This window comes from Micromys minutus (genome assembly GCF_963924665.1).
Source record: "Micromys minutus genome assembly, chromosome: 10".
NCBI classification, from domain to species: domain Eukaryota; kingdom Metazoa; phylum Chordata; class Mammalia; order Rodentia; family Muridae; genus Micromys; species Micromys minutus.
The window spans coordinates 14984483-15007251 of record NC_137979.1 but is presented as its reverse complement, the minus strand read 5'-3'; the positions used below and the strand labels follow the sequence as shown (position 1 = coordinate 15007251).

Genomic DNA, 22769 nt, shown 5'->3' with positions numbered 1-22769 from the left:
CCTTCTTTCTTTGGTATAGGAAATAGCATCAATGAAAAGTTGCTGAACCAAGACTTTTCTGAAAATGGTTCATAGGGCCAGTGAGTCAGCTCAGTGAATAGAGGTGCGAAGTCGGATGGTCTGAGTTTGACCCACAGTATCCATGGGATGGAAGGAGCAAGCCAACTCCTGCAAGTTGTCCTGTGACCACCATAGGTGCACAGACCAAATAAACACAACGATTTACGTATTTTTAAAGTTTTCTGACTGTGGTCTATTGGCTGCGCAGCTATGCTGGCCCAGCAGGCTGTTCGGCTCTGCGGTGTTTGCCATGCGATAGTAACCAATTAACCAGGAAGCCAATGGGGTCATCCTACACAGGTTTTAGGGTTCTTAAAGTTTGGGGGGTCCTTGCTAGCAGTCTGGCCCCACTGAACCAGGCAGAGGGACCCTGTTGTCCAGCTGCCTGAGACCCCACCACCTCTAGGCTAAGGAACAAAAGACTGGAGAATCAGCCCTTTCACCCCAGTCTCATTAGCCACAAAGACATGACCTCATCTAATCAGGGGTCCTAGGAAACGGCAAGTGGAGCCCCTGGCGAGCAGAGTCTCTCTACCACAAGTAACCTTCAGTAATTATTTTGCTTTGCTTAGCCTTGCCTATAAATCTGTGACAGGAAGTTACATGGTACATAATGGTCCTTTCCTTCTTCCCTCTCGAGGTTATAGGGCAACATCACTAAAGGAGACGGCGCAGGTTAAAAAGCAGGGCATACACTGTGATGGGTGGGGTCGGCGTGATCTCCATTCACATGTGAGTCAAGGGCAGACACTGAAGGACATAGACATGGTCTCAGTCCCGCTGTGACATCCATCCCAGCCATCGAATCCAGGCTGACGGGAAGATACAAAGCAACCACCGCCTATCCTCTCAGACCCTTTCCCAACCGTGCGGCAGTGATTACGCACAGCAGCTTGTTCAGCATGTGGTGTAGGGAAGCCAAGAAACGCACTGGTTCACCAGACTGATCTCTGGTGGAATCGCCCTTTAGTTTGCCACTGGGGCCTCCTAAGGAGAGGCAGCACCTGATTCCATCTCCCTGGGGAAGGAATTCTCAAAACATCAGACAGAGGATGAAAATGGAGAGGAGATGAGGATGCCCAAGCCCTGTTTGCTAGACGTGTATCCAAGGGCCAGAACCTGGTCACACGGCCACACTAAGTCTCGCTGATGAAATCTAGGAATCAGTTGTCGTGTTCCAGCTGGGAAGGAAAAAACTCAGAGGGGACATTAAATAGTGTGTGTGTGTGGGGGGGGGGAATCTCTGGTTACTAACTGGAGGCCTGGGACAGGAGAGGATATGGGGAGTCTATGGGAGGTGATAGAGACAGGGATATGGAGACTGAAGTGGCCAGGCAGGACTTCCAGAGCAGGGAAGGGGACATCAATCCACCCACAAACCCTTTAACCCAAAATCTGTCTTGACTACAAGATGCTTGAGGATAAAGATGGTGCAGTGACTGAGGGAACAGCCATCCAATGACTGCCCCAACTTGAGACCTATCCCATGGGAGAGAGCCAACCCTGACACTATTAATGATAACTCTGCTATGCTTGCAGACAGGAAGTTGGCATAACTGTCTCCTGAGAGGCTTTATCCAGCAGATGGAGACAGATGCAGAAACCCACAGCCAAACAGCAGTCGAGGTCCAGAGAGTCTTGCCAAAAAGTTGGGGACAGAAGTGAGCAAGGAGTAGTCAAGGACACCATGAGAAGACCCACAGTCAACTAACCTGGGACCATGGGGGCTCACAGAGCCTGGGGCACCAACCAGGGAGCATGCAGGACCTGGACCGACACCCCCTACACATGTGTGGCAAATGTGTAGCTTTGTCTTTATGTGGGTCCCCTAACAAGTGGAGTGGGGACCATCTTGGTTCCTTCCCATTGGTTCCCTACTTGGACTGCCTGGCTGGGCCTCAGTGGGAGAGGAGATGTCTAGTTCTCCTGGGACTAAATGTCCCATAGGGTACCCAAGAGGGGCCCCACTTCTCTGCAGAGAAGGGGAAGGGACAATGGGGAGAGGGATTTGTAAGAATGGGACTGGGAAGAGAAGAGGAAGGGGGACTGTGATTGGGATATAAAGTAAATTTAAAAAACAAAACAAAACAACAAACCTTAAGGGGGCAAGAGCTGGATCCTGCATAGTTCAAAGGTAAATCCACGCCGGTTTAAAATTTCAGGATCAAAAACAACATGGTCACCCCCAACAGCTGCTAGTTATCCTCTCAATCCTCAAGATTTAGACCTTTCGGATCAAACAGAGACTATCTTTAGTAAGTACAGCCATCCTGGTCAGATGGAGAGACGGATGGTGGCAAGTCTGACGGCAAACAGCACTTAATAAACTCATCCGAGGAAGAGGAGGGCTTTGGAATGCGCTTTTCTTTCCCAGCTTCATCTCCTTTAGACTCTGCAGATGTTCCTGTGATTGTGTCTTCTTGAGTAAGTCAACAGCCAAAGGTCAGTCTCCTCAAAGGTATCACAGCACCACGACTAAATGGGACCACACAGCTAATGCTTTGTCAACTGTAGTTTTATATAAATATAAAGTCATCCACCTCATAAGCTCCACTCTAATAAAAACCCTTATCCAATAAACAAGACATTTAAAATGTGCCAATAATGGACAAATGTATTCACAACATAACCTAAAGATTCCAACAAGATTTACAGTGGCTAAAAAAGAATTCAGCTGCTTATAATAGTTTACATTTGGTTTAGTCTATAGTATATTGCTTTGTCTTAGGAAATAACCTTAATACAAATATGTAATTTACAATATCCCCATTATAACAAGAAAAAATAAATTCAGTGTTTTATAGGCATTTATTATGCCACGTACGTAAGCAATGACTCTCATTATTACATAAGAATAACATTCTTGATAAAAGGTAATATTTCCTTAACTTGACGCAAAGACCACTAAGAGATTTCAGACAATTCCAGAGTGATCTATGGCCACAAAAGACACACAGAAACAGCCCCGTCCATCCAGCACGGCTACAGAGGCCCACTCATGTCCCGTGGACCTTGAGTGAGTGACTTACTACTAAGTAATAACAAAATTTTAGAAATCAGTTAACACTAGTGTCCAAATTTAGCTTTTACTTGCTTATACAAATCTAAGATAAAGAAATTTACCATAAAGAACACATTGAAATTAATAACTGTTTCTAATTCATACATAAACCAACATGTTCACCTTACCACTGATCAAAACTTACCTCGAAAACCAACACACAGGAATACTATGAAAGCACAGACATTTGAAACAGACTGAACACCTCCTCCTACATTCTATGGATGCAAATGCAAAGGTCCATTCATATGTGCAAAGCACACACAGATTTGGGACTTGTTGCTGTTACAGGACTGTCTATACAGACATACACCCAACACACACTCTGACACTGTTTCCAGCCCCATGTGGTTTCCTTCTTTTAAATAAGCTTTTAAGTAGCAAAAGAAACACAAAACCCCACTCTGCAACAGACTGGGCTTGAAACACCAAGAATCTTGTCCGTTGCTCCCAGAGTCCACGACACGGTCTCCATCTTTACTCATGAAGTCTGACCATCTCCAGTGTTCTGCAGCAGAGGAAAACGACTTCTTAATAGCAGCATTATTTCACTTCATACCATGGGGCTCATAGCACCAGGCCAAGGAAAACTGCATTTACCACCCACCGTGCCAGCTCCTTCAGTACTTTATTCCCAACACCTTATTATTATTATTTTCACCATTAGTGAAAAGCGGCTGACCTTGAGATAATCTATGAAAATGAGTGATTGTCAATGATAGTTTATTTCTCTTGGTTTCAAAGTAATTTTAAGAACTAATGAGACATTTCTGGAATATCCTGAAGCCTCCAAAGAGCAAACAAAATCTCTGCCGTTAACTCATGCTAAAATAATTATGAAAAAAAAAAGAGCTACAAAGCATTTGGTGGACTGGAGAGATAGCTCAGCAGTAGTACTCAGCTAGAGTACTAGTCACTGTTCTAGACAGTGTTTGAGTCCCAGCACCCACATGGCAGCTCACAGTGTCTGCAATGCCAGTCCCAGGGCATCCAATCAATGCTGTCTCCTAACCTCTGCAGGTACTAAGCACATGTAGTTTACAGACATACAGGCAAAACACCCATACGTTAAGAATGATTTAAAACAATCATTTGAAAAAAGTAAACTCTACATACAAAAGTCAGACATGAGTCTATCAGTCACAGATCATATCTAGAGAACACCTACTTGTCTCAGAAACTGCTTTCCAAGATACGACGTAGCCATGCTGGTTAAGTTCTTCTTGCTGCCCACTTTACACCGGATATAGCCATATAGATTGGCACCTTGCAGCACCACACCCATGATCACTACAGCCTAGGAGAAGGGAAACAAGCAATAGTTACTAGTTCAAACCGACGTTTCTCCACACTGTTAAATGAGACCAGGCAGGCTGTGGTGATAAAGCAAGTGCTGCAGGTCAGAGGTGGAACCAATGAGACTCCTCTGCCTGCAGAAGACACCTCACTGATGTGTACAAGGCACCAATCCTTCACCGGGAGTTGTCATTTTCATTCAGACTTGTAATTACGAGTCTGTTGCTGTGATAAAACACAAAGGCCAAGACAACAGACAGAAGGAAGCATTTATTCTGGCTTATGGTTCCAGAAGGTTGGAGTTGGTGATGGCAAGGCAGGAGCTCAGGCAGGCACAGCAGCTGTCGCACATGCTGAGGGCTCACATCCCAAAACACATCCCAACTCTACCTTTTAGTGCCTGTCAACCATTCCTCTAGAACAAGAGCTCTGTAGGACAGCTACCGAGCTTGTCTACTGGTTATGTCCCACACCCAAGCTGACAGATGGAGAACTCTTAAAACCTTTGCTGAGCAAATAAATAGAAACAAATCAAAGAGTAGAGCAAGTAGAGAGAGAGGAAAGTGCACAGAAATGGCCACGCTATACAGACAAGCAGTACTCAGACAGACAAAAATCACACAAAAAGTTAAAGGCTCAACTAATGCCAGGTTTCCTGTGAAAGCAAAACATGAGCTTGCACTGTGAATGGGCACAGGGTACCAGAATGGTTGGTACACAATAAATGCAGACATGTCCTGTCTGTGACACTTTTACCATTGGAGAGAGGGAGGGAGGAAGGAAGAGGGAAGGAGGAAGGGGAAGAAAGATTATCGAAGAGAAAAAAAATGGCTCATTGAATATTCACATGGAAGTTTGGGGTTTCTTTCTTTTGAAGACTCAGTAACTGAAAACAAACCGGGGTAACATAAGCAAGTTACCCTTCAAGAGAGTCAGAGACAGGCCTGGGCATAAGGAGCTAAAGAAGAATAAACCACCAGGTTATTTTTTTAAATCTCACCCCACAGTAGAATGTAGCCAACCAAGCAACACAAGAAGCTGCAATAAAAGGACTTTGGATCAATGCACTGAAGACACAGCCTAATTTTTGAAAGATCAGATACAAATATATAGAGATGATTACAAAATAAAAATGAACAAAACCCCCACATTGTAACAGAAAAATATGAGTGTACACACACAAAACCAAGTTGTCACGGCAACAGCAAAACAGGGACAGGAGACACTAACGCCTGGCGAGCAGGAGTCTAGTTAGGGCTACGATGCATGAAGCCTGTGCATGTCAAATGCAGCAAACGAGACAGAGTTTGGCTCAGGTAAGAGATTGTAAGTTTCAAACACAGCGGGATCAGTATCTGCTCTTCTACATCCTCCTAAGTCCAGAAGAGAGAACCCAGTGTCCACTCCCTTGACCACAGTGAGTGGAAGCAACAGTGACAAGCTCACACGACGACCCAGCTGGTGAGCTGGACACAAGGGTTGCCCGGACCCAGTCACTGTGAGGCCAGCACACAGCTGACAGTTGTTCTGAGCTCCTGAGGTCTGGGGTGATCTACCAAAATAAGTAGGCAGAAGAGGTTACCAACCAGTTTCCTTAAAAGGCCACAGAACCACTGACACAAGGGACACAAGGGAAGCTGGTGTGTGGCTGGGGCCCACACTCAGGGAAAACAGAGCTGAGAACTGGACTCAGAACAAGACACGGCTGCCCAGTCAGGCTGGGCCTGAGGGGTGAACGTTGATACTCACCAGCCATTTCACTCTGAAGGAAAAGAGGGCACTAAAGGCAAAGATCACCCACAGGATTGGACAGGCGATGAGTCCCAGCCAAAAAATTCTTGACTCAGCCTCAGAAATGGTTTTGTTGTCTTGAGGAGTGGACTACAAAAGCAAATGATACAGCATCATTTCAACCGCTGATACCGGGTTTATCAGTAAAAGTCAATTTTTAAACAGAAAACACATTCACTTAAATCCAAAGTTTAACAGAGGTGATCCAAGTCCCAAGTCAGAACCAAATGTTAGTGGCTCTGCCTCTAAACAACCTTTTTTAAAAAATTTTATGTATATGAGTATATTGTTGCTGTCATCAGACACACCAGAAGAGGGCATCAGATCCCATTACAGATGGTTGTGAGTCACCACATGGTTGCTGGGAATTGAACTCAGGACCTCTGGAAGAACAGTCAGTGCTCTTAACCACTGAACCATCTCTCCAGCCCACCACTAAACAACCTTAATAAATGAATTATTACACTTTGTCTGGGATCAAGAATTTTGCATGTTCAGGACAGAATAAGAAGACATGGCCTTTCACAGCCATGAAACTCAATTGTTCTTGCACTAGTGATGTTCACTCATAAGAAAGCTTTGCAGCCTTTCTAGGTGAGAGTTACGGAAATCAAAGAGTCATCTCAGAGACTGCATGACCCAGCACACCCCAGGAACTGATGAGGGAAATGAGTTATTTCCAAGGCAGATTTGAAGACTGGAATACAAGCTCACTAAGCACATGTCACTTTCTGAGAAGTATTACTTGGAAAGGTTCTCCTAAGCAGAGGGCAAACAATCTAACAAGATTCTTATTCTCTGTCTAAAAAAAAATCCACAAGAAAATGGGATGTTCACTATTAGGAAGCAGGGTGATTCAAAACAAACAGGATCCCCACTGTTATAAGGGCACCAGCTTAAAGAAAAGACTAATCATTCTGACCCTGTACCCAGGGGCAATCTTCTTCCTGACAAATAGGAAATGACCATGGGGGCAAAGACAGAAAAAAAATACAGGAGGAAGTGTCTTCTGAACACAGAAAGATCCAAGGTGATGCCCAGCAAGGCAACAGAGCTAGGGACAACCAGGAAGACGCAGGAGCAGGCCGACAGGCAGTTTGCCCTGCTCTCCAGATCCTGGCCCGTGTTTGTCTTGTTTCCAGACAGAAGCAGCAAAAGTCTTGTGCTTTGGTGGCTGCCCGACTTTGTAACAGGGCAAGTGATGTGCACAGTGCTTTCAGCCTTGACTCCTCCACCCTGCAGTACCCAGAAGAAACCTGCACATACTTTATTAATTTACCTTTCTGGACTCAAACACCCAGTGGCTCTTTCCATCCTCATCAATATGATTCCACCAACGTAGGCCGACCATTAGTCTACCTGTGACATTCTAGGAAAGATTAATATGAGCACACATTTCTAAACAATTATTTAAAGCATTATAAAGCCTATCTTAGTGTACTATTTCACACAGTTCTTCAGTTCTCCCCAGATTAACCAGTTAGCTCCTACATTCCAGGCCTGACTAAAGACTAGACAAAAATGGCCATGCCAAGATCAGGGTGCATGCAGCTTATCGAATAAGCAACAAGCATACCTAAAGCAGGGCCCTTTCTTCTCCCTAAGATGGAACACCTGTCCTTCCTCCACATCCCTAATTCCTTCCTAGGTCTTCCCTTCCTTCTTTCTAGTTTTAATTTTAAGACGGGGGTCTGTCTTAGTTAGGAGTAACCACTGCTGTGATGAAACACCATGACCTAAGCAACTTGGAGAAGAAAGGCTTTATTCTGCTTAAAGCCCAGGTCATAGTTCATCATCAAAGGCAGTCAGGGCAGGAACCAGGCAGCAGGAACTGATGCAGAGGCCATAGAGGGGTGCTGCCTACGGGCTTGCTCCTCATGGACTGCTCATCCTGCTTTCTTATAGAACCCCGGACGATCTGCCCAGAGAAGGCAGCACCCATAATGGTTTGGATATTCCCTGATAAATTACTAATTAAGAAAATGCCCTATAGGCTTGTCTACAGCCCAATATTTTGAAAGCATTTTCTCAACTGAGGTTCCCTCCTTTCTGATAACTCTCACTTGTGTTAGGTTGACATAGGATTAGCCAGTACAAGGTCCCATATCATAGCCCTAGCTGACCTAGAACTCATTATGTAAACCGTGCTGTGCTAGCCCTGAGTTTGTGGTCCTTCTGCTCCTGCCTCCCAAGTGCTAAGATTACAGGCATACGGCGCATGCCCGTCCTAGGCACTAGTTCTTCTCATCTTCCAAAGCCAAGTTCCTCTGTGTTTGCATTGGTCTGATGTTATCTAATGTCACTGTTTCAGTTCAATCTTTTTGGTCAGAGTTTGATTTTGACCCAGTCTCAGAACTCTTATCTTCAGAATGGGATTTTAACCAACGTTTATAATTTTTACTGAAACAAATGTGCCCTTACTTCCAACCCCAACTGTGAGCATCAAAAATGCTTCAGACATTGAAAAATATCCTATGGAGGCAAACTTGCCCCTGGCTGTGAAGACTGATTCCCAAGTCCCAAGTTCCTGCAGCTTTTGCAAAGCAAAACAAACAAACAAACAAACAAACAAAAAGATACTTCTTAAACATTTGCAAACTATACTGGAAGTTTACATAGAAACTATACCCAGAATATTCATAAATGGCATCAGAATAAAATATGTAGATGCTATGGCTCCTAGTGATTTGCTGTTACACTACAACTGAGCAGTGTTCATGGAATCAGTGCCCCGGCACTTTAACACGGAGAAGGTCTGAAGTAAGAGGCGATTTAACGTCAGTCCACAATGCTGCCCTGTTCCTTTCAGTTTATTCATTATTTGAATTCATGCTAAATACAATTCTAAAATAAAAACAGAACCTACCTTCACTGCCCAAAAGTCACATGACAGCAGCAAGATAATTGTCACCATACAGGCAATGAAGCTGGTGCTGAGCAGCTCGCAGAGGAGGTAGACCACAACCGCGCTGACGCGGAAGAACAGGTGGAAGAAGGATGCGACTGGGTGTCTAAAGCCAAGACACAGTAGCAGGGTTACATTTCGCTGCAAGAGCCAGCAGACCCGCAACCACGAAACAGGGGAGGAGAAAGCAAACAGCTTACCCTCCCATAAGTCCCCACCACTAAACTAGGTTCTACTGCCATAGATAGATAGATAGATAGATAGATAGATAGATAGATAGATAGATATAGATATAGATGTATAGATATATATAGATATATATAGATATATATATATGTTATTATTACATGAGCTAACGCTGACACCTCATTGAGTATAAACTATCAAAGCACCTAACCAGACTGTACCAGCTTAGGTTATCTAATCACGTCACAAGAGCCCCAGAATGAGAAGCCACTCCAAGCGTTAGGACAGTCACCATACAGTTTTGTCTCTTCCTTTTCTTCCCATTCCCCCTCCCCCTCCATGACAAATAAGGTCTCACTAGATAGCTCAGGCTGCCCTCAACTATACACTCTTCCTGTCCTCACCCCCAGGAGGCTATGTATGCATCGTCATACATGCACAAATGGGTTTTTTGTAAATTAGAATTTTTTTAAATATATTCAGTTGTGTGACCATGACCACAATCAATTTAACAATATTATATTACTCCAAAAAGCAAATCTGTCCCCACTGGCGATCAGCCCTCTTTTCTTCCCAACCCCCTCAGTCCTAAGCAACCAATCATCTTCTATCTCTATAGACCCACCCATTACGCCGCTTCATGTAAGTAAAATTGTGCAATATTTTGTCTCCTCTGACCAGCACCTTCACTCAGCGCAGTGTTTTCAAGATTCAAATAGAATTTTTACTTAAGTTACGACCATTCACTGAAACCTTGCAATACACTTTTCTCTCTCTCGCTGATTTCTCAGATGTTTTCTCATATCGAAAAGTAGGACGGGGAGCTGGGTATGGTAGCACACACCTTTAACCCCAGCACTGAGGAGGCAGAGACCGGCAGATCTCTGTGAGTTCCAGTCCAGCCAAGGCTACATAGTGGGACTGTGTCAAAACAAAACAAAAAGAAAAAAAATACAAATAAAGTCAACACAAATCCCATCAGCGAGCACCAACATCCGGACAGAACAGACAGTAACATAACTCCAACTCAACCTCGTACCTGATCTTGGATTTTCTTGGTCTATTGATTGTCTCCTCTTCTGCATCAAACAAGGAGACATCTTCGGTGTCATCGTTACTGTCCTGTTAGGAAATTAAATATCTATGATAGAAAGGATATTCAGTGCTTGTGTGCCTGCTACATATAAACCTACACAATCCCCAAAGTGGAAAGTGAAACTACAAGTTACAAGTACCAGGAATTCACTCACAGTGTAGGAAAAAGGGCACCTACAGATCTTCTACCTTAACTCCAGTCATCAGAAGAAAACCCCCTGTGAGAATCTAATAATCAGTTAACCCCAGCCTGCTTCCTGAAAGAACCAAGAGGAACAGAAGGTGTTCCCCCAACACCGCCATCTACTGTCAGCTACTCTCTCCCAGTCACAGAGGAAAAACTGAAGCTATCAGGGACATACTTGAATGGCTTTTGGCTCCTGCACAATACCATGTGACTGCACCCTGTTTCCATGACTGACTCCTCACAGTGCTTTCTCTTATCTGCGGCTACATAACAACCATCACGCCTCTGGGATTTGTCCCACCATTTTCTTCCTATTCTTTCATACAGCTTTCTAATTAATCTATAAAACCTCTCACACCAGGATCCCAATGCCTAAAGCATGCTTGCTGCTCCTAAGATGACTCCTAGAAGACTGCTGGGTTTCTAACATCCTTCTGTGAACTCTTAAGAACAGATCGAATGTTAAAGTGAATAAAGTGATGGGGGGGGCAAGAACAGACACAAAACATCGGGGGAGAACTTCCAATAGAACTGATGAGACAGAATTCCCAGAATGCACACGGGTTTCAAGATCAATGAATAGGGTGACTAAGATGTCAGCTGGGAGTGTTTACTTTTTTTAAACATAATAGAAAGTACAAGTGTGGTCCCTTCTGCCTATAATCCCAGCACTTGAGAAGTTGGGTCAAGATGGTCAAGACGGTTATAATCAGTTGGAGATAGGTGAAAAAAAAAACAAAAAATTGAGCTAACACCAACAAGCTTTTCCAAAGTGGGAGAACGGAAGGCGACCAGCAGCGCAACTGTCGAACGCTTTCCAGTAAGCAAAGGTAAAACTAATGCATCAGCTTCGACAACAATGGAGTACCAGGGGATCCACAGAAGAACCTGTGGGTGATTAGGAGCAAAGATGCAGGGAGGGGAGTGGCATGAAAATCCTGGAGTGAGGGGCTGCTTCTTGGTAATAAGAAAAATCACCAGACCAAAATAAAAAACAAGGCAATAAATGTTTAAGCCTCCAGAGAAGGTTTAATGCACAGGCTGCCTAGGGTAAGAAGGTAAGGGCTAAAAAAAAAAAAAAAAAAAAAAAACCAAATGCCCAGCAGGAAGAAGAATTTAATTCATGGTCACAGACTTAAGAGTAGGAACATTTGGCATCGTTGTCTTTCCCCTGACTCCTTCCATCCAAGCGCACCAAGAGAGCGAAGTTGAAACCACCAATGGATTTTTCTCTACATTTCCACAAAGTATACTTTTCTTATCACAAATTCTAGTTGGCTCATCCTCAGACACTTGATACATCACCATGTCTTTGTCATTAGGATCCGAAAATGTTGTTCCCCAACCTAACCCCTCACCATCCTGACTTTTGCAGATCCCAATTCCTCAAACACCCTCAACCTAACAGTGCATCCTCTAACCACGCAGGACAAAAGACCTGTGTGATATAATCTACATGGGGAGTTCACAGTAAACTCTTAAAGGAAGAAAATACATTGCATTTCCGAAAGCCAACTGGCTACATCCATCTCTACGGGTACAAACGCGATAACCATCGTGACTGACTATCTGTGTACAGTGTGGTAATAGCTACTGGAACCCAAGGCTCAGTCAATCTCTCCCTACAGGACAGCCCTGCACCTTAGTGTGAAGGCCCTACAGGCCATTAGCTCATCCGGGTAGGCTAGGGAAGATTACTGACCTCACACCCAGAGAGATTCCGGCAGCCAATGTGCTCCACTCCCCCTGAGGACCCGCCTCTACATAGCAGGATGCCCGTGTCTCCTGGGTCACCGTGTACCCTACCCCAAAGAGCCCACAAACCCCTAGCGACAATATGCCCGGGCCCGGCCCTACTACCCACCCGACCTTCCTACGGCTCAAGCAGTGAGCGGGCACACGGACCCAACAGCCTCGGGGGACCGCTCAAGACCCCCAGCCCCAACTCAAGCACCCGCACCGGCTTCGGGCGCCTGGCCTTCATCCCTCACCTGCGACAACATGACGACCCAGGACCAACCCCCCCACCACCACCACTTCCGGGAGCCACGACAGCGTAGCTGCTACGGGATCCGGCTCTGGGGCTAACGTCACGAACACTCTAGGAAGCTACTTCGTGGGAGTAACTCCTGAAACCGGAAGAGTGTGGGCCCATACGGCGAGAGCGGAGCTCCAAAGTGGGCGGGGCAGGAAAAGCGGGTTCACGCGGCGGACTCGCGCTGTAGGAGGCGGGCATGTGGGCGGGGCCAGGCCACCGGGGCTCCGTAGGGACCGAGGCGGAGGTAGGCGGAGCAAGCGTGAGCAGGGGCAGGAGCAAAAGAAAAAAAAAAAAAAATAGTGGGTTCTAAAGAGAAGTTTCTTGGGTTATGAATGGAAAATGGTTTTTGCTGCCGGTGAAGTACAAACTGTGAGTCATTACCACCAGCGGAGATGCCCTGAGAGAGACGGGGCTTTATTCTATAATTTAACCTTGTATTGTACTTTAGTATAGTCTTACTTTGCGATTTAAATTTTTAAGATACTTGAGAAATAAGTGTGTCCTTGGGAAGGGATTTAAAAAAAAAAAAAAAACCCAAGTAAGAAAAAGACAGGAGGATTAGCGTAAGCAGTGGGAGTGCTGCTTTAAAGGCAGAACCTCAGACTAAGGGCAGAGGCCAGTACTCCGTGCATCTGCCCTCTGTGTACATCCTTCCTCCGCTGTGAAGTGGGAAGGATGGCGATGGCTTGACAGAGCATTTAGTGAAGTGGCACGCATTGTTTTTCTTACTGTTTCAAGTCGCCTGCTGATGACCTAAAATCCAGAGAATTTAAAGCCATTCTTGCCACTTCAATGAGAGCGATATTCTGTTTGCTCAACTATAACAGGCTGTTGGAAGATGCATGCAATGCCCCCACACACACACCTTTTCTAAACTTAAGGGACTCTATTCCCAGAACCCCGGGTTTTATCTGCTTCTCTGCCAGCCCTATGTCAAACCCAGTGTCACAATAATGAGGAAATGTCGACTTAATGCCCAAGAAAGAAAAAGCTGTGGAGGTAATCGCACATCTCCCTGTGAAGGTTGACAGATGACCTATGTCCTAACCTGCTTGGACAGTGTTTTTAATGACACACCCTGCATTGTGGGGTTGTGTGGAATTTTTGTGATTGTTGTTTTTATATGAATGCAATTTGAACTCGTTACCATATTTTAAAATTTAGAGCATTTGACAAGAAAGTGAATTTCGCTCTTGTTAGGGGGGTTTTTGTTTTCCCTTCCGGAGGATTGGTAGGGGTGTGTCTTTGCTTGTTTTTGAAATAGGGTGTTGCCTCCTTGTACCAACTGACTAGATGCCCAGACCTCCTGCCTTACCCTTCCAAGGGCTGGAACGTAATGAAGGGAACATCTGCCTGGTGTCTCGAGCCTCTATGTAGGGACTATATACTCTTTGTTCAGGTCCTGAGCCCTTCAGTGAGCCGAATCCACCAGTGAGCTGGTGAGCTCCTCTTTCCAAAATCACCTACCTTGCGCCCCACCCCCACCCCGTGTATTTAAATAGGAGCCTCAATATACTTGATATTAGCGGCTCTTTTTGCAGAAAATATGCTTCATTTTCTTCTGATGGAGTATGTTCTGACCAATGAAATTGCATACAGTGTTCTAAATACAAGTCTGCCTTCTGAGCTCCCCACATCCTTTACCAAAACTGAGTTTTGGTCTCCACAAAATAACAATAATAATACCAGGAAATTTTTATGCATTACCCTGATAGCCACTGTATAAAAGTTTCTGGAAGCAGCGATAACCCTGAATTGGTAGTGAGGAGTGGTATCTAACTGCCAGTGGCCACCTCTTTGCCCAGACACCGGTCAGTGACCTCACCTACACCTCACTAAGTAGAATGCAGGGGTACTCTCTCCTGGTCGCCTGCTGTCTCACTGTAATCCTACCCACCCTTTGATCCAGAGGAAGGTTCCTATAAATCGCCAAGGCAACGTCAGGAAACAACCACACTCACTTGCTTTTCTGTTTGCTGTAATGCTGCTGTAATTCCCAAGCCTGGTTTAGATAAACACATTTTGTCCAAGTTCCGGGGCCGCTGTTTTCCCTTCCTTCATGAACTTAGTGATAGGCAGACCTTTGATCTTGCGAATCCATGCGGCTTTGCTGGCTTTTCCTGGGTCGACCTCTTTAGTGGATACCCTGGCTTGATACTCCTTCATCTTGGCTTTTGCAAATTCTTTCTCCTCCTCCACGGTCAGCAGCATGAACCCAGTGTTCATTCTAAGAGGATCAAGGGTTGTGTAGAAACGAGGCCGTTCTTTCTTGAGAGACAGGGTAGCTGTGCCGCCACGAGGGGCGAGCATTCGGTTTGGTTTAATGACCTGCATGCTGGTCAAGGGGCCCGCACGGCGCGTGGCCCCATCAATTGAACTGGTCAAGTGCTCATCACCCCTCAAGCTGTCAGAGACCTTGGGACGGATAAGATTGGGCTGGGGGACAGTGGCCTGGACTCTGGGACTGTGCAAGGACTTTTTCAAGTTGGGCTGAAGTTTCTGGATTTCGAGGGGAATATTGGTTAGTTTCACATCTGTAGGAAGATTGCTGGATCGCAGCTGATCAACTGCGTGTTGAATTGATTTTCCTTTGAAACTTAGGACTTTCCTCGGATATGAAATTGAAGGCCCCCAAGCATCAATGACTTGTGTTCTGGGCCGATGGGGATAGGCAAAGTCTTCAGAATTGTGGGCTTGTTGCAAGGCATTGACAGTCAGAAGGAATCGATCAGGTGTCATGGGGACTTTCCGGAACTTTTGAAGTGGATGGCTGACTTCACCTACGGGATTTTCCAAATCATCTGCTCATTCAAAGAAAAACAAAAGCATGTCAGCATCCTGTGGAGAGGAGAGATCATCTCTACATAAAACCTGAAGTCCTTCTAACTGCAAGGTGCACTGAGGTCTTGTTGCCCAAAAGGCCTGCTGTCAGACATCCTGGCTGAAAGCAGAAAAGGTGACAGACAGTTCTTAACAACTGTACTAATGGTTGAGAGTGTCATAGTTGAAAAGCCTATGTAATTCCAATGTCCCACCCTGTGAGGCTGACTCTCACACCTCGTTCATAACTTGCATAAAGCATGTCTTGCAGATTTATAGCTTACCTACGTTACCAACAATAGCGTTGCTGCAAAGATCAACTCTCATTTGATTAACCAACTTTGATTATGCTTCCCAGAGTCTAAAAATGTTTCCTGCCTAATGCAAACTGTTGAAGCCTGACTAGTACTAGATTCCCAAAGAAGAATCCCCAAAGCATTTTAAACAATAGTAATAAACCCAAACTATTCACCAGAACACCAGAATCCTTCTACATACCACTACATAGTCAAAGAACCTGAGACTATTAAATTAACCAAGGTGTCTTCTTGGGTAAGCCAATTTCTTACAGCTCTCACATTTTGCCAATTTTTTTTTTCAATCCCTCCGGTACCTCACAGAAACTCAAAACAAGGCTCTTGTTTTTAAAAATAACTGGGTGAAGACAGAGAGACATCAGTTGCCTGGTCTGGAACGTAACAACAATGTGAACGCACAGCATACGGTTACCCTCGGCCACCGGGTAGTGTCGCAGAAGGGACAGAGTAGGGGAGGAGTGAAACTCCAGATGCTCCCGATCTTTCCTTTGTTAATTAAACAGTGTTTTAGAAAAACACATGAAAATGGCAACTTAGGTTGTCAGACTCCTCCCTCCTCCTGCCGAACTCAAAACAAAGCACAGCAAAGCAAAATGTAGGACTCGTTTTTCTTTTTCGCTGTTCTGGGAATTTGTTGTTGTAGTTTGGTGTTTCTGGGAGGTTTTGTATGATAATATATCTTAGATCTGCAAGTGAATACTCATATGGATCTTAAGGTGCAAATCTTGGTCATTGTGTAATATCGGCAGTGGTGGGTTGGGTTTAAGTGTTTGCCGTGGTCCACTCTGATGGACATTTTATTTGTTAATGATCATCCTGAAGGAAATGCAAATGCCATTTTTACTCATCATGTAACCAACATGAGGAACTCGGCCAACCCCGGAGCTGTCGTGCCTGGTGAGGATACTCATGATGTTACTGGGAGTATAAATTGATTCTGTGGTTGGTTTTTTCTCAACTATGACAATAACTCTTTAGTGTTTAAATGTATTTTTCCTTTGACTCCAAAGTTTTATTCCTAGAATCTCATTCTACAGGTACAGCTGTGTGTGCACACCGATGTAGGAAGCTCATGATTAGGGCAGACCACCAAAATGTAATTGTTTGATTATTTTAAAATAAGTCTGTGTGGGGAGTTTGTTTCAAAGAAACATTATTATTAGTCAAAACATATTTTAAAAACATTAGAAATGTTTATCAATAGCTTCTAAAAAGCACCAAAAAGGCATCCTAGCCAGAGTGTCTTAACAGCATTTCTTAAAATCCCCATCTTCTCCTTACCTCACATACATCACATGCACCACTCGCACACACATATACAGCACACACACCACATACACCACTCTCGCACACATTCACTGCACTTGCACATGCACATACACACTACACATGCACATACACCACTTGCACACATACACTCACATACCTCACACACTCACACTACATACACATTCAACACACATACATACACACACTCAGACACACCACACATACAGACACACAACACACACAGACACACACACCACATATACACACACACTCACCATACATACACACACACACACAGATTTCTCTCCTCTCTCAAGAAATCTACTCCAACCAGCCTGACCTCTTCTTCCTTCAGCTGAGCCATTAATCTGATAGATGCAGAACAAGAGGGAACAAAGAGGTTGGGAGCCAAAGACAAGAAATAGTTGAGACACTTAGAGAGGCTTTCACCCCATGGGCCAGGAGTTAGTAATGAGACAAGAAACCGATCCTTCTAAGGACAAACCAGTGGGAAACCAGCCTTTCTTTGAAGAAAGCATAGCCATATCACATGCCCCCCAAAAAACCAGCAGTTTGGATGAAAAACAAAACCTAGGAGAGAGAGACTTGAAGGGGGTGGGGCTATAGTGTTTATTCAAAAGCAAAGTATCACTGTTCATCTTGTCTTCAGTTTCAAATTTTGCTTCCAGAGTTTCTACACCATCATCCACACTACTAACATCTCTCTTCCTGCCATCCCTCTGTGGTGCGTTTGCTTTTCCTTGTTCAAATATGTCTATGAACGTGATTGGATTAAGACTGAAGAAGAGACCACGGACATTACATAACTTGCTCAGACCTGAGTGTTGAGGATACAGCAGTGACTCAACTGGTTTTGACTTAAAGGTGCCACTGTATGATTCTTGTCACTGATGCTAGCCATTGCTTGGCTCTAAGGTCTGGATAGCATCATAGCTCTGCTTCCACAGACCTTTTCCACGGAATCTCACGTGTGTTAAGCGGTATCCAAAACTCTCCCGTTCTCCAGAACTAGCTGATCACTTGCAATGTGATAAGCTTGAAGGTGACCTGTTGGTATTCTCTGTAGATCTTGGGTCCGACTTCATGCCACAGGGACAGGTAGAAGGAAGGAGTCTTGCTAGTCTAACCTGTTAGCATGTCAGCATTCCTTCTAGGCTCTAACCAACACCAATTAAACTCTATTCTATACTAAACCTGTCTTATGTCTGGTACCTCAGTGTGGGGAGGAATGCCTCAGCATGGACCTGCTGCACCATTCTACGCTCTACAAAACATATCATTTGGTGCTGTGACTCACAGGTTCACATGTCCCACCACTACATGGACTTTGCAGCCACCAGATCACTAGACCTCTCCATCCAAACCCATGATTTGGTAAGCAATGAACTGGTCAGTGTAAATGGCCACTGGTCCCAAGGGAGGGCTGTTGAGTTTGTAGCCACCCTCTGGTGTCCTTGGGGACGTAGGAATCCACAGTTTTCATGACTGGCCCTTCTCACTGACTCGTCATCTTAGGACCTCTTCCTTGGGTGAGATCTCTCACTCTCTCCCCCTTGAGACAGTTTCTCTCTGTCTCACTGCTTGAAAATCCTAGGCCTAGGTAAACCAGCTCAGCCCCCAGTTTGCCACATGACGACCTGGTAATCTAGCCTGGCTGCTCATTCACCTAGTTATTACATTTATCCTCAGGACACGGCGGTAAAATAGTAACTTCCACTCTCATTCAATGGGTATGTCTTCACCACAACTTCCAGGCTCCCTACCAGGACACCTCCTGGTCCTAAAGGCCTCCAAAAATTGCACACTAAATTTGGCTCCAATACCCACTAGATGATAACTCTAAATGACCATTGAATGGTGCTTTTGAAAAACACTCTTGCCAGCAATCCAGAAAATGGAAGGTTTCCTACGAACAGGCTTTTCCCTGCCTTTGCTCTAAACTGCCTTATTCCTTGATTGAGCTAGCCTGCTCCTTTGACTCGAACAGCCCTCTCCATACTTTGTCTCAGACCTAACTTGCTCTCTCATTCTCGATCCCTGTCTGGTACCCGGCTCTGCCGAACCCCACTGCCAGCCGTTTATTGCAGCAGGTAGTCTTAAATTTCTACGTCCTGGGATGTTTTTAATCTCGGATTTCTTTCTATCTGGCCCACACCAGCTCTCGGCCGGCCGTGGAGGAAGAAGGGATCGCCGCGTGCACAAGCGGCCAAGCCAAGCGGTGCACCTACTTCAGACAGGCTGCTCACCGCTCAGACCATGCCGCCTGGACTTGCTCGGTAGGCAGAGGCTGCCTTGGGTGATGGGGAGAGATCTCCTCACATGCACATAAATGCCCCGCTCTCTAGACAAAACATGTCTGTCTCTTTGTATGTTCATCTCTCTGATGACACATACCCATACTTCTATACATAAACACTGTCCCATTCTAAGGTATAACAAGCATGTGACTTTCCTCCACAGGTGGAGCTGTAGCTTCAGTGCCATCTTGGATGAAGGCAGTCGAATGACTATTCGCCATTTTTGTTCTGGGCCTGTCATATGACTGGTACCTCAGTGGGGAAGGGGATACCTCAACATGGACCTGTAGAGGCAGACCCTCTCACCACACCATGCCAACTGCACTCTACAACACATATCATTGGCCTCACAAAGCATATCATAACCCACATGATTTTTTTCTTTTGATGCCATAAATAGCATAAACAGTGTTTGTGCCCCCCACCTACATAGCCACATACACATGTGCTGTCACTATTATTTTCAGGTGCATGTCTTCTCTCAGAAGTCTAAGGATAACACAATCTGTATAGAACATTTTTTCTGTGTATAGTAACTTTGGGTCTGTCTCCTGGGGATATAATAAGTAATAACTTAATTAAATGTTCATAATACTTCATATCTCTTCCCTTCAACACACACACACACACACACACACAACACACAATACACACACATGTGTCCATCCCCCTGGCGATCCCCCAAATCACACTGATTTTGCTGCTTTACCTGAAGATAGGTTCCTGGTTTGCTTCATTTGAACCCGGGCCTTTGAGAACTCCTGTTTACTAGACCCAGAGTCTTTCAGGCTGTGCACCTGAACACTAGACTTGGAACGCACGTCCCCAAGGCTGGTTTCTTCCCTTTCCTCCTCTTTGTCCTTATTCTTCTTGGGTTTGTTTCTGTCCGAGCTGTATTGCCACTTCACGTTTTCGAACTGGAACACGAGAATGTTGCTGTCCGTGTGGGCCACCATCCTGGAACCAGAACGAGAGAGTGCCCACAGAAGGAGCATGGAGGCCACCACAGCACACATGGCACTTGGGTCTCATCCAGTCCCTAGGCTGAGGGAGCTGTGGCCAGGCAGTGACCACAGGAATGGGCTGGTTCAGGGTGTTGTCGGGAGAAAGTGGAGCACCGGGCAGGGGTGGGTAGTTTTGTAACTGTTTTCTTTATGAATGAATCATGAAAGGGACACATGTGTGCTGACTGCTCCACCACTCAGGTTGGAACACCTCTTCAGTGAATTTCCAGTTCTGGTGTACCTAATCCAAGTACCTGGGATGCCAAAGGCAAAAGCTTAGGCACCCCACGCACAGATGTCAGGAAATTCACTCTTTTCTTTTTTTTGAGCTGAGTATCTAGACTTAGTGTTTCTATTTTTATCCTTAAATTTTTTTAAAAAAATCTTTCAATGGAGGAAGTTTCCTCTCCTCTCCTTTCCACACCAAGCTCCACATGACTTCACAGCATCTTCCATGGTCTCTGGATATAGTGGAAACAGTTTATAAAGCATCGTGACTTCTTTGCCTCTAACTCTGTTCTCCCGTCACAGGTCTGGAACTCAAGTTTCCCACCCCAGAGTACTCCACTCCCCCCCCCCCCATTTCTTTCACTTTGATTTTTTTTTTCATTTGCACAAAACAAACTGCTTCTCTCTGTGTGTGTGTCCAGATTTCCTAGAAATATAAGAAACTGAGATTCTCTCTCTCTCTCTCTCTCTCTCTCTCTCTCTCTCTCTCTCTCTCTGTGTGTGTGTGTGTGTGTGTGTGTGTGTGTGTGTGTGTGCTATAATTTTAAGACTTTAACTTATAATGTAAGCTCTGGAAAAATGACTCTTCTGGACTGGAAAGGCTGAACCGGAGTTTGAGGGATCAGGTCCCATTAAAGTGGTCTCTCTGTCAGGTTTTTTTTGACCCAGACCTAAAGGAAATCATGCCACCTGGGCACTGTGGCATACTTCGGAGTAGACACAGCTCTGATTGGGCCCTGATCTCTAAGTCAGTCAGTTACACAGGAGACTATTTTTTCTGCCAAACAATTCAGAGTCCCAGAGGAGAAAGATAAAAGATCACATAGAACTGCTCATGCCTCTGCCCTCCGAACCCACCTACCACCCACCTGTTGCCCTGATAAAAGAAGGATAACACAGGGTCACCTCTGGCATCAACTTTTATCACCTTCAGACAATTCCCATTGAGGAAATTGTAAATTCGGATCTTGCCGTCTCCGCAGGCACTGATGACCCGGAGGTAGAGGAGAGACACCTGCAGCACCTCCCTGGAAGGGAAGAGAACAGCAGACAACACCTGCCCTGTGGAAACTGTTTGGGTTGGGAGGTAGGTGCTGTACTGGCCTTGAGGTAGAGTTTCCATCTTTTATACTTCTAGATCTAAATCATCAGACATAAGCCCTGTTCTGTAGGTATTCACGGTTTAATCACAGGTTGCAAAGGACAAAGGTTCTGCTTCCGCCTTTTAAGAGACAGATGGTGAGATATGCCTAATACCTCAGATGGCCTTTTATTTTTTTCGTGCAGTTTAATTCTAAGCTACTTATGCTGAGAATTGGGGTTTTTCTTTTTAATGCCTTTTAGAACCATTTCTTGTATAACAGTCTCATTATGTAAGAAGAAACAGTATAGGGCTAAAGATCATCATCGTCATCGTCATCATCTTGTTTTTTTCAAGACAGTGTTTCTTTGTGTAGCCCCGGCTGTCCTGGAGCTCACTCTGCAGACTAGGCTGGACTCAAACTCACAAAGATCTGCCTGCCTCTACCTCCCGAGTGCTGGGATTAAAGGCATAGCACCTCTACTGCCTGGCTCAAGGATTATTTTTATGTGAACAGACACCTTAAATTTATATATTCTCTTTTTGGTCTTTAATGAATGACTTTCATTCCCTCTGACAGTGAACATCCTTAAAGAAAATTACACCTTAGCATGAGACTTGTGTCTTTTTGTGATGGCCAGTGGGCAGGGAGGGAGCCAGGGAAAACCTGATCGATGCCTCCAAAGCGATCTTTCTCCAATTACAGGGTCCAAGTTGGTTTATTTCGTTCTGGTCATTACAATGACATTTTTATTGATCGCCTTGAAAAGTTGAATTTGATCACATCAACTTGTTAGACATCACATGCAAAGCATACCTGTTAGTTATGATCTACCCACCTACCTCTGCCATGGCTTGTCTATGGGTTCAGTTGTTCCTGTGCTAGAATCTTGGTCTCCAGAGGACCAATGTTGAGAGATACTTTTAGGAGATGGGGCCTACTAGAAGCTGATTAGAGCACTGGAGGCCTGGCCCTCACACACATCTCTGGTTATTAGTTGAGGAAGGCATTGTAAGAAAGCAAGGCCACTCTGTGCAATTAGTCCTTTCTGGGTCTCCACTACTTTGAGATGCTACCAGTGAGGCTCTCATTACAGGCAGGACAGACAGGAC

General features: G+C 45.0%; 2 protein-coding genes across 3 annotated transcripts in view; both read right to left on the bottom strand.

Annotated features, from left to right (window-relative positions):
* Positions 1 to 2614: 2614 nt before the first annotated feature.
* Positions 2615 to 12708, bottom strand: LOC308425929 (Golgi apparatus membrane protein TVP23 homolog B). Its single transcript, XM_080923568.1, has 7 exons — positions 12573 to 12708; positions 10339 to 10421; positions 9075 to 9219; positions 7488 to 7577; positions 6167 to 6298; positions 4290 to 4418; positions 2615 to 3629 (listed from the first exon to the last, which is right to left on the bottom strand). The coding sequence occupies exons 1-7, from the start codon at positions 12582 to 12584 to the stop codon at positions 3603 to 3605; spliced, it is 618 nt and encodes a 205-aa protein (XP_080779694.1). The 5' UTR covers positions 12585 to 12708; the 3' UTR covers positions 2615 to 3602.
* Positions 12709 to 14626: 1918 nt separating this feature from the next.
* The window catches only part of FBXW10B (F-box and WD repeat domain containing 10B), a gene marked incomplete at both ends in the record, with an annotated part of 29985 nt that continues 21842 nt past the window's right edge, over positions 14627 to 22769 (bottom strand). The window contains 3 exons of one of the 2 annotated variants that reach the window (XM_080923561.1): positions 14627 to 15420; positions 20053 to 20300; positions 21430 to 21603. In XM_080923561.1, the coding sequence (XP_080779687.1) occupies positions 14627 to 15420; positions 20053 to 20300; positions 21430 to 21603 (1216 nt within the window). The remainder of the gene's footprint in view (positions 15421 to 20052; positions 20301 to 21429; positions 21604 to 22769) is intronic. The other variant, XM_080923562.1, reaches the window with a different exon arrangement.